At 41.2% G+C, this 12,433-nt stretch overlaps 2 protein-coding genes across 4 annotated transcripts in view; one reads left to right on the forward strand and one right to left on the reverse strand.

Annotated features, from left to right (window-relative positions):
• Positions 1-5,774: 5,774 nt before the first annotated feature.
• LOC131893508 (DDB1- and CUL4-associated factor 13-like) lies at positions 5,775-8,661 on the reverse strand. Its single transcript, XM_059243557.1, has 2 exons — positions 8,077-8,661; positions 5,775-6,665 (listed from the first exon to the last, which is right to left on the reverse strand). The coding sequence occupies exons 1-2, from the start codon at positions 8,554-8,556 to the stop codon at positions 5,796-5,798; spliced, it is 1,350 nt and encodes a 449-aa protein (XP_059099540.1). The 5' UTR covers positions 8,557-8,661; the 3' UTR covers positions 5,775-5,795.
• A 493-nt stretch (positions 8,662-9,154) lies between these two features.
• LOC131893291 (TAF5-like RNA polymerase II p300/CBP-associated factor-associated factor 65 kDa subunit 5L) overlaps positions 9,155-12,433 on the forward strand; it is a 9,767-nt gene continuing 6,488 nt past the window's right edge. Inside the window, exons 1-3 of one of the 3 annotated variants that reach the window (XM_059243276.1) lie at positions 9,155-9,381; positions 10,661-11,008; positions 11,266-12,361. In XM_059243276.1, the coding sequence (XP_059099259.1) occupies positions 10,706-11,008; positions 11,266-12,361 (1,399 nt within the window). In that variant the 5' untranslated portion in view covers positions 9,155-9,381; positions 10,661-10,705. The remainder of the gene's footprint in view (positions 9,382-10,660; positions 11,009-11,265; positions 12,362-12,433) is intronic. The other 2 variants (XM_059243277.1, XM_059243278.1) reach the window with 2 other exon arrangements.

Consider the following 12,433-nt stretch of genomic DNA (forward strand, 5'->3'; position numbering starts at 1 on the left):
GCCACAAGCTTTGTATTATTCTTAACGTCATTAAGCATTCTTAGATAAAGTTATAAAGAACAATGAATTACAGGGTGGCCGGAAATAGCAGCAATGTTCAGCAATTAGCATCGAGAAACTAGTCGATCAACAATCACTTTTTCGAGTTGCACTACCTCAATAACAACTTCGATGTTCTGCACGCCGCTTTAAACGATCCAAAAATATTTGTTCGCTGGGCCAGAATAGGGCCTTGAAAGGTTATCATTTCGATTTTTTTGAGAAAAAAGAGTTCGATCAAAAAACGGTCTCAGTTTTGAAAACGGCATGAACCTCTAGAGACTAAGATGACGGAGGGGACATATAGGCTTTGTCTAAAAGCTTTCTGATCTTCAAAGTAAGGTTCTTTCCGAGGTCGCAGGGTCGAAAACTTTGAACCATGGAATCTGAACTTAAACGGATGGAACGGATGGCATCAACATGCTTAGGCAAAATCGAAATATTTTAATTGGGCACAGTTTTTGGTTGTAAAGTGATGATGAGTGGGGAGCCAATGGGTTGGAGGGCTCAAAAGTGTAAATCTTGACATTCATTACAATTTATTCTGAATGCTGGTTGAGAAAAAAACTTATGGATATTGTTGAAGTTGCATTGTAAAAGGTAACTTTTGCCCCTCCTTTCAATACTGCATACTGCACTGTCGCAATCTTCTTGGTTTGCTGCAAGATTGTAGTTGTTCTCTAATTCCCACGCTATTCCTGCTTGTGTTTTTGGCAAGAGCTCAAGTTTTTTCTAGAAATGCAAATAGAACCTCAATACTCTACACACAAAAGAGCAAATATAAAAAGATGTTAAATTGATAAAAAAGGTATAAAAAATATTTATTGCGAGTTTAGGTCTCATTGAATTAAGATTTGACAAAATATATATTATGTATACTGGGATGTCCCATTTTGTGGTCACTTGTATATCAAGATATTAGAAAGCACATTTTGAAAAAGAAATTCAAAATTCCTTCTAAAATTATTATACCATTGTCTGCTCATAAAATTGCAGTTTTCTATTTAGCTGCTAGGTTTTCCAATTTGTTTTAAAGTTTTGTGCATATTTGATTATTAGCGTTTGTTTAAAGTGGCATGGGTTTGCATTGAATTGCAATGAACTGCACAACTAAGTACATGAAGCACATTTATAAGATATTGTATCCAAAGTATGCATTTTAAATATGCTTTAAGTTGCCCAATATTTCATTTTGTGGTTGCATTACATCACACAATGTCACATAAATGATTCATCTGAGTATCTGAGATAAAAAATGTACTTAATATGCCAATTAATTTGAGGCAAGTGGTCGTCAGCGAATTTGGTGGCTGATCTTGACAAAAACTAAAACATTCAACTTGCAATAGCTAAGTAGCCGCGTTATATATGTCTATGAAGTTTCTACTGAAGGGGCAGCCAACATATCTAATGGTTTTGACGTTCTGTACTTTTAGTCTAATGTGCCATAAAGGGGTGTTTTAAGTCTCACTTGATCGACAACTGACTTTTTTTTTACAAAACAGAAATCGAACTAATTGATTTACTGACATCAAAACCCGTCTTTAAAGGTCTTGAGAGTATATTTGAAAGTTACTTAGCAACATTCTAAACACCGTACGGAACAATGAAGGCCAATTTGCTGCACACGAATATTTGTACGGAATACGTAGGCCTTGTTGATCCAGTAGCATCCTTTAAATCATACTTGAACAATCAACCGTACATTCAAAGGCTAGCCAGATGTGCACACTCCAATTAATTGACCAATCAAATATTTCATGAATAAAAGTTAAGAGTTCTTCGTCTACTGGTGATTCCATTCCCAGAAGCGGCAAGGAAGTCCGAAAAAATAAGTTGTTGGTTTCACTACACTGATGGGATCAAACAATAAAGTTAAGACCTGAGATTACGAAGTCATATTTTCAATTGCATTTAACATTGCCAGCGGCATGTCAGAAACCCTTTCGTTATCCTCTAAATTTAACTCTGATTTTTCTTCAAACCACAGCAGTTTCTTTGTTCAAACTCGACTTTAACGTCACATAAGTTAACGATTCTGTTATAGTGCCTTTACTTTCAATGTTTTGTGGCAACCCCAATTTGAAAATATATTTCATCCCATCAATAAGGTTTATCAACCTCCACTTTACTGAAACTAGTTATTTGCCTACTTGGAGCAATGATTATAACAAAGTCAAGGTGTGGCCAAATTATTACAAAATGATAATTGAAAGGTAAAAGAGATATTCTAGCCTAACAAGTCAAGGATAAGCTCATGTCCCTGCATAGAACTTGGGTCTTTGCCAAAACGGTTTGTACTCATGCCAATAGAGGTAAATAACAATAGAATGAGGTGAAGACGTTTGTCCTTAATCAACCAAATAATGAATTGAAGTGAGACTCGATGCAATGATAATCTGAGTTTCCTCATGTGACAATCCACCCTGTATTTCATCAAGGAATGTTTTTATCGAGTGGACAAGTGGACGATGCTGTGGCAGACAGAACGAGGCTCAACTCTTCGACCTTTGCACCACAAATACCCCTAAAAAATCAATATTTCGTTGCTCATTCGTCAGTAAACAAAAATAGATAAGAAAACTGATTTATTTTTCAAATAAATTGTTGAATGTGCCTGGAAAAGGTTGCTCTATGCTTAATACCTCTATAGTAAAATGGAAAGATGTTATTTCTAACGTGATCGATTCTGATGACTTTGCAGCCCACCACAAAAAAACTTTAAGAATCTGCTTGACAATTTCAAAACATTCATTTATCCCCTCCATCCAAGGTTTTACGGGCATAGAAATAGTTCGATCAATTTGGCACGGACATACTGCATAGCAAGTTTGAGTATGTCGCACTTGCTCTTGCGATACTATCTTCGAACTAAGGTCAGATAGGTACATGGAAGTCTCTGACCGTTTACTTAGTAATCTGGCGACAAAATGTGATGACCTGTGCTTAGCAATTTGGTGATAGATGGAAATACCAATTGCCAAAAGAGACCTTGAGTTAAACAATGATGCACTTATTTCATTCAGGCAATCGAAAGTAGTAAAGCAGACATTCCTTGAGCTGAGTACGTCAAATGACACACACACAACATTGCCCACGATACACTCGTTCTACGCTTCAGGAACACCTTGATCTTCACCCTCCCTTTTAGATGATCCAACGGAATGGTTATTACTGTAATGGTTACTATTGTGAAGAGAAAGGACAAAAGAATTCATGAAAGGTGGTCCCACAAATTTCTAAGTTATAGTCTACAGTCTAATAGTCTGATTGAAAATGTATTCAAAAACATCATTGTCACACATGAGAGCTCTTTTCTAAATCAGGGAACCAAGGCAAACAACTTTGTTGTTGCATACATATTACTATTTTATTTATAGAAGTACAGCTAAAAGACCATCCTTTTGTTTGTTTGTAATTTTACATGTGTTTTTTGGCATATTGCTCTAAAGTTCCTAAAAGGTTGATTGCATAATATTTCAGCCACAGCCATCAAATTTCTTCAGATGAACTATTAATAAAAATGACAAAAGTGTATCATATTTCATTGCAATTCTATTTTGGTACATTTCAGTTTCAAACAATTGTTTATGGCCAATATAATTTGACGTGTTTGAATATGCAATTTATCAATCGTGACTCAAGAGGATTAAATATCACTTAGAACTTAACACTTTGCAACATCCTGCAAGTACCTAACCATTAAGAAAGGGTTGTTCATTCATCTGATCCTTTCTGATTTAATTAAGGTTATCTACAATTGGCTAACTGGCCAAACAAGAATTTGCCTATGAACATCTTTTCATATTCTTTTTCAAAAATAAAAACACATCAAAACTCAATGGTAAATTCACTTTTCATGAGAGCAACACATTTTTATGCCCGTTCCAAATCTAGTCAGTGACAGGAGTTGAGTTTGTGTCGCAGTCCGCCGTTCTCGCATGATTGGCCTGATTTGTCGCGAGAACTTTCTCAGACACTCAGAATCATTTAACTCACCTTGACCTAGGTGGTCGCCAATACGACTCTATATCAGCGACTAAGACACGCCAACATGTATTCAAGTGATCGCCATTTCTTCATGAAATCCTCTCAACCATCATACAGTGCTATTTTGGACTTGGCCAGTCGCCACAACTACCCGTATCGCGACCCTTACCCGTACAATCAAGGGCGCCAATCCCGGTATTCTCGAGCCGCTTCCGAACACCGCTATCCGGTTCACGCGAGCCCCATGCTGTATTCTCGATACGACCCCAATGAACCGAGAAACACGCCCTTGAGAGCGTTCTCCAACGCATTGGGCCAGTCATTCTCGGAGTACGCCAAGATTGGCGAAGATCGAACGGGGCGAAATCGCTATTCCCGACTGCAAGATCCGAGTTATTATCGAGTGCAAGCCAGAAGTAACATGTCTGAAAGGAATAAGAAAGATCCCTTGGCCGTCGATATCATCCCCGTGACAGCCTTCGATGGGTCTTTGATTAAGAGCCCGATTCCCGTGAATGGAGGAGAACAATACGAGGAATTCAGAGGAGATCCGAGTAGCGAATACTTCACCGATCGGAACTATCCGACCACGTTTTTCGAGGAGGCTCCCAGTGTTCGGGATATGCTTAAGAAAGATTATTAAGAAGTTTGAAGTCGCACAGAAGAGTGTGGATTCCAAAATACATGACAATGCATTGATTGTGATTAAAGCTGAAACTTTAATACTAGATTTCGTTGTTTGATAATTGATCGTTTTGAAGAGGGTCATATCTGGTGTTGGCCTCCAGTCCCCAAGACAGCGAAAGTTCTACCCTTTTGAAGATCTTTGCATAACAGGACATGGTGTTTAAAATGCCAAGTTACAAGTTGCAATTAGCAATGGAATAGCCCAACCCTTGCTATGTTTCTAGCTGAACCAAATCACAAAAACAACTTTGTGATTATTGCTTCATGTTAGTGCAATGTGGAATAAAAGTTTGCATTCCTTTCGTCCATGGAAATCATCAACATGCTAATTGATGGAAATTAGGTGCACATCTATTTACCCGTTGTATTTATGCTCATGACTATGGTTTATTTAGGGATTCATTAAGGGTAAAATCATTAAAAAGGAAATTGTTAAGAATATGATTGAAAAAATAGTTTCTGATCCCTAGGTTCCCCTATAAACCGAATAGTTTGTTTTCACGGTGGATTGATATCAAGCGAAGATTTACTAAGAAGGCTCGTTTATTTTTGATGATTTTCACACGTCGCTTTCCGTTCATACTTGAAAATCCAAGCAAGTCCTACACGTTTAGAATATCGCACAAAAAAGCCCTTTTTTCGCTTGAGTTCAAAATTTCGAATAATATACTACATGCATAGTGAAAAACGTCAATCTAACAAGTGCATTTTAGAAATAATATCCTTCGGTATACATCAGACAAAAATTCAAAGACCAATCCATGGTTATGTTTTAATCTGAAATCAATCGGATATTCATTTTACGGCACCTTACCAATCTCAATTTGGTCAATGGTCCAGTTCCAACCTCATTTTTTTTAAATCAAAGTTGAACGAACCACTGGAATATCAACGGGTGTTGCTAACATTTTGGAAGCAGAGTGACAACTGACGCTCTAAACAAGATGCCCTTGATCAAAACCTCGACATTATTGTGAGCAAATTTGAAATTATACCCACCAACATAAAGTACCATGTCAAATGCCCAATCAGCTCCAGAAATGATAATTGCAATTGAATTTAGATGCTTAAGTTGAACTTTATTCTTGCTCTTCAATGACATGTTTTTCCCTCTCAGGAACATATGGAACGGCGCCCGGTTTGGAATGTTGCCTCCGATTGGCCTCTTTCCGCTTCTTGGACTCACGGATGATTTGGTGCTCCTTCCTGGCGTTCATCACGTGTTTGGGTACTTGACGATGTCGAGCGATGCGTCTGACTTTCGGATGCGACGCGAATTTCTCCTTGAGCTTATCGTTGTAGTCTAAGGCCGATTTCTGTCGATCCTTCAAGGGACCGAGTTTTTCCCAGGCTTTGGCCTTCCACATGCGGATGTTCATCTCATCCGAACCCGAGAGTATGTACTTATTGTCCTTGGTCCAGGCCACGCATGTCAGGCGTTGCATGCGTTTCGTGTGATAGACCTCACGCGAATGGCCTTCATCGCACTTGAAGATCCGGATGGTTTTGTCGTAGCTTCCCGCCACGATCTCCTTGCCCGTGGGGGAGTAATCTAGGCCAATGACCGCGGCCGTGTGATCCATATGTACAATGAGGGGCTTCTTCAGACTCCGGATGTCAAATGAGTAGACGTTGTAATCCTCATTGGCCACGGCGAATACGAACGGTTCCATCGGGTTCCAAGACATTTCATTGGACCGAAGCTCCATGATGACTTTGCGCATGGGATTGCGCTCGCGCACATCGTATAACAAGATGGATCGGTCCGAGGCGCAGGCGCCCAAAATGTGCGTTTCGGTTGGGTTGAACTTGATGTCATGAATGGAATCCACGCCCCATTGGTATTCCCGCACTACGGTGTGCATTTCCGTATTCCACAGGGAGGTGTTTTCGCCGCAAGTGGCTAGAATGGGCTCACCTACTTGATGGCTGAGACCGGTCATCATTTTCTGGAAACATCAACGTTACGAATTTGTTATTGATTCGAATTGGCCATTGGGCGCAACTTATCCCTAAATAAGAATAGCCACGGACTTCTAGAGATGTGGACTGGGCACGGAGACAAGAAATGCTTTTCTCCTATACCGTTCACTTTTTTTCCAAATAAGCTGTGATACGACACACAAGATCTGGTTGAATAGAGGAACTTGGCCAAGTTTGAGCCCAAAAACATGCTTAGGCAAGGTTACCTTTAACTAGTTCAAGGTCTCTTTCTGGCTTAGGGAACTTTTGAGATATTGTCAAATTTATGTAGTAAATTCTACATAAATTTCGAATTTTCGGCCTGCTCTTGCTTAGCTACATAAATATTTAACAACATAACTTTGAAAAAAACCGCTTTACAAGTAAATGATATTAAAATGACATGCCTTCAATTCAAGAGATCTACATTTCACATTATATTTTTAATTCGAATAGTGGCGCATAGACGCTATGACCAAGAGCAAGCCGATTTGGCGGGTAGCTCGTTCACAGACCATATTTCTAGAAGTTCGTGGAATAATATACGTAGGTAGGATATAACCCTTTCACTATGTAAGATTGTTCTCTCAATAAGCATTGTGTGGGCACTTTGTCCAACATGTGTTCAAAGATACCAAAGGGCCTCAAAAGTATGAAGAAATCTTTTTTAATGGATATTTATGAAGAGCATAACTGATTGATGGTGCCAAAAACCCAATGAACTGATCAAACTAATGCCACATACTTCGCAAATACCAGGTAAAATATATCTTTTCAAAGAGCGATATTGAGGCCGACCCTCAAGCAAGGATCATGTTATTGGAATCAAGAGTAAAACTAAGCTTAAAGATTAAAGTAAACTGTCACAGATATAGCCTTAAATTTGTTTTAGATGACATAATACTATTCCGACCCACAATTTAGGTTTTTTTTTAACCGCTCTGATAAATGTTCGTGACACTCATTTGACAAAGACAAATTTCATGCAAAGACTTGAACGAAGAGATAAAACATATATATTAGCAACTGAGGCACAATGATGAAGTGGTCATCGGGTTACTTCCATTAATGACCAATGAAAAATAACCATAACGTCACTTATATCAATATGACCAAGATAAGTTAAAAAACAAATAATGTTTAATCCGTTAAGTAAATTTAAGGCCATAACTTCCCAAACGCTTTTGATTGTTCATTAACGCGTTATCTAATGATCACCCACCAACTTATAACATTTTTAAGGCAACACTATACATTGAGCTGATAAAATAAATGAAGAATTAATTAAGGTCCCAGGGGCCTGGTTGATTCACCTTTAAACAGCTTTTGGACACAATTACCGGCGCATCAAAATCAATTTGATTGGAATGCATAACAACAACCTTAGAGCGGACTAACCTGGCCGATGAAAGTCTGATGCGGAGGTAAAGTGGAGGCGGGCTGCGGTTCCACGGGCACATCAGCTATGCGCCACGATTTCACGGTTTTGTCGTCCCCGACACTCCACAAGAATTCCCCCGCCGGATCAAAGGTGATACCCCGAGTGAATGTATCGTGGCCTTTGGCCTTGATCAAGGTCTTCTTGGTCATCAAGTCCCAAAAGCGGATCTGCCCATCAGCTGCACTCGAGGCCATCCAAGTCAAGCGTTGACAATGCAAGGCCAAGGCCGAAATGGCATCGCCGTGCCCATCTAACGCGCCCATGAGAGGCTTGGCGAAGACTCTCTCCAATTTGACGGCATTGAGGGCCCGCACATACTCTCGACCCGCATCGTGCGGGTGAGCGTCCGGATGGAAACTCCGTGGAATCTTATGAATATCGTGTTTCGTCTCGCGCAGATAATCCGCGTTGTCACGCCGCAACATTTTCACCTTCATTTTGCCTCCGAGATGAACCCTGGATGAATGAAACTAAGACGACGTTTGGGGGTTTCGGTTCACGTGTTTTGATTGGACATGCCTCTTTGTTGTGACAATGAGGGGCCCATTAGGGCGACTCCCTGGCCTCAAGAGACACTTCAATCTCTCGCTAATTATTCAATGAATACCACCTACACTGAGTAAACTGCTCATACATAGTGTACTAGCCAGTAAAGAAGTATTAGAGGAAAGTCTTCTTGAGTCAATATAGAGACAGGGTTGAATGCTACTGAGCGATTTACCAGTCCCCATCGTTGCAATCTATTACTCAATCTGGTCACCCTAGTTTTGGCACCTCTTTGAGGTTGCGCGAATGTCTCAGAGCGCGGTCAATATTTCAGGAAGTAAAGTATCTAAAACGATCTTAAAACCAATCAAAATGGCGTCTAAGTCCATTAAATCTAACCAATTCAAAAAAAGTTTAAACTCATAAACAACTATATATTATCTTCTAAATCTTGTTTCAACAATTACAAATAAATTCATTGTTCCATACTAAGCCGTCATGTTCTAGGCCCTCAGCGCCCGTTCCTGGGCTTCGCCTTGTTTGTCTACTAAGATTGTTTAGATCCACTCAGCAGTCCGAAGGAAGTACGGTCAGCACGGCCTAATTGACTGCGTCCCCAGACTCATCGATGGGAAGGGTTGACCGTCTTGAGGAATTAGTGCCACGACCATGAGAAGTGCCCGGGTAGTGCTCGATCCCATCCTGTAGAAGCGGTACGCCCATTAGAAGACGATTCGTGCTCCCTCTCTGCCGCTCAGATCACGCACTCTGGCCGGGTAAATAAATGGTTTGGGGGTTGGGTAAAGGGTAGTTGTTAAGGGGAAGAGATCAATGGATAAGGTAATGTTGACGTGCAGGCGCGGAATAGTGTTATTTTGGATGCCTCAGGTTTTATAGGCATGGTAAAGAATGGGCTGATCCATGAGACATGTGTCGAGAAGGGTGGGCCGCTAGGGGGCCATAGGTCCTGGAAGGTAAATATGGAGTTGGTAATGGTTCATGAATAGGGCTGCTCGAAACATTCAAAAGAATTTTCTATTACTTCCGATTTTTTTGCATTTTTTGTTTATTGGCCCAACTTGGATTTTGTTCAGTTTTTAACCAGGAAGTGTAATAACCGCTTGAATTCTTTGTCCTTGTTTTTAGGTGCCAACATTGGTAGTCTTTCCTTTTTCTTTGCCCTTTGCTCCAAATTTTGTATCAAAATCATATTAAAACTTCCTTAAACCCAAACATTTTTTTGATCAAAGCTAAAATAGCATCGTTTTTAATTTAGCTCAATTGTGGCTTGGGTGCCAAGTGAGAGGGAGAATAGCCCCCATTCAATGGTTCAGTAAAATTGCGCATTTTTTATATGCATTTGGCCAATTATGTTTGCATTCTTTGAGCAGCCCTTTGTACGTTGAAAGGAAACTACCTATGTTTGATTATAGAAGTGTATTAGGGATGATTACGAATGACAGAAGTTATTTCGTTGTTGATGAAATGACGTCACCAAAAACTCGAATATAATACATGAGGATAACCAGTCGGTCGTAACGTAACCTCTATCTACCAAAAATATGCGAGTGCTCCAAAGTGTTTTAGAAAACTGCCCATTACCTATCAAAAAATCAACCTTTTGGTTAAGAGTCTTGTCAGACTCGAGTCATTATTCTAGCCTAATGAAAAAATGAAAAGTAGAAAATACTCACTATCGTTGTATCCCCGCTCTCCCAACAAATACAACCGAGCGCCCGCGTGAAACATATCATTATTGCACTGACAAACTACAATTTTGAAGGCTAGACAAGACCTTAATTATTTTCATGTTAGTGAGCATAAAAATGATTTCTTACCATGAAAAGAATTTCGTCACAGGATTCCACCCCAGATGAGAAGAGCTATGGTTAGAATCAGCAGAATACCGCAGGAAATAAGAATGCATTAGCATGCATGAATAGTGATGGCATGATGAATGTAATAATGTTTATGCTAGCCATGATTTCCCTTGAAGTCAGTCCACTTCATTGCCTCGGCATCAAACTGTGTCAAGTTCAACTGGGACTTTTTCAGGAAGGCATGTATCTGGGCTCGTGAATTCATGGCAGGTTTCCGAGCATGGCGTCATCCTCGAATTTGACCAACCATCTGCATCACCACCATTCAGCGACCTCCTCCACTTCTTCGTCCAATTCACATTGTGACCCGCCGATCACGGGCTTAATGAGTCAATACCTGGATCGAAGGCGCTACCCGTGGCCATCGGGCTCGAACCCGGGGCCTTCATCAGTGGGGGCGAGCGTGTCCGAATTGGCCTTGAATCATGTTATCGAGAATGCGGCCAGTTCGGAAAACTCTATCCACGTGGCGTGTATTGACGCCAACGGACCTCAATGGGAACAGCAATATTCCAAGTTTAAGGTAATTATTCAGCAAAAGATAAGTTGTTACGAAAAGGGATATGGGAACCGAGTTGAATGGCGATCATTAATTTATCCTCGTAAGTTTGCACTTTGATCCCTGTCCAAACAAAACTGAGTGGAGCGAACGAGAAGTTGGAAGCTAGAAATCTAGCCTTTTGAGACGTGATCGTTGATGCAAGTTGCCGATTTGCTCGTGATGAGTGTTTCATTTATCCAACAAGTAATCAAGTGACTCTCATGTTTGCTTGTTTGTAGTTATGGATCTCGGAGTCATCGGACTCGTACAAACCTGAATTAGCTCAACTTCTCTTCCCGATGTTCACCCATTTGTACCTGGAACTCATTGTGAACGGATTAAGTCCCTTGGCGCAAAAGTTTCACAAGAAGCACCAATCCACATTCCTGGGAAATGCGGAATTCGCAGCTTACATCCAGCAGCTCCAAATGGTTCAAACCACTGAGGATATCCAAAACAACCTCACCGTGAACGCGTTCATGTCCTGCAAATACAGTGTGACCCTATCCAATCGGACGTTCCACTACTTGATGCATTTCCTTCGTACGTGCGCCCATCCAATCCTCATCCACATTCTGCGCGGCAAGATCGACCTCAAATTGGCCGATGCGCTGGGAGCCGGCTCCAAAATGGAAGGCATCAAACGGGTCCAACACGAAAAGAGTCTGAAGGATCAAGATTTTGGCCCACCCCATACAACCCTTCTCCCCAAGGACAAGGTCAAACTCAATGAGTCCATTCCCAGTGTGAGTGACACCATCAAGGCTGTACGCGACGGAATCTCGCCCTTGCCCAGTGTCTATTTGTATCGCCTGACATCCAGCCACGCCCATTTAACCTGCTCCACCTTATCGTCTGATGTGCAGTTCCTGGCGGCGGGCTCGGAACACTCGGGTCTGTATGTGTGGCCTCTCCAACCTTCTTCGACCAAGACTGATGACTCAAATGGACCCATCAAAGACGAGCCTGGTTCAAGCAGTGTCAATAGTAATAATTCTCCTTCATGGAGCTCTTGCCAGATCTCTAGTGAATGTGAGGAACGGACTCGAAGCACCTTTGACTCGAACGGGGCCTCTCGGCTGTTGGGTCACGTGGGTGTGGTGTATGATTGTGCCTTCCTGAGGAGGCGTGACCAGCATTGTTTTCGTGACCAATACGACGCCTCGGGTGGTGTAAGCAGCCAGTTACCCAGTGAATATCTTTTGTCAGCCGGCGAGGACGCCTCAATGCGATTATGGGACCTGAGCTCGGGACAGACCCGCGTTATCTTCCAGGGTCATTCCTATCCGATTTGGTCCATGGACATTGACCGATTAGGCATCAACATTGTGACAGGTAGGCCAATGAGGATGAGGGCGAATATTTGTGTGAAGCGGTTGGTGATGCTTTCGGAGCAAGCCGGGAGAC

Source organism: Tigriopus californicus, chromosome 2 (assembly GCF_007210705.1).
Source record: "Tigriopus californicus strain San Diego chromosome 2, Tcal_SD_v2.1, whole genome shotgun sequence".
Taxonomy (NCBI): domain Eukaryota; kingdom Metazoa; phylum Arthropoda; class Copepoda; order Harpacticoida; family Harpacticidae; genus Tigriopus; species Tigriopus californicus.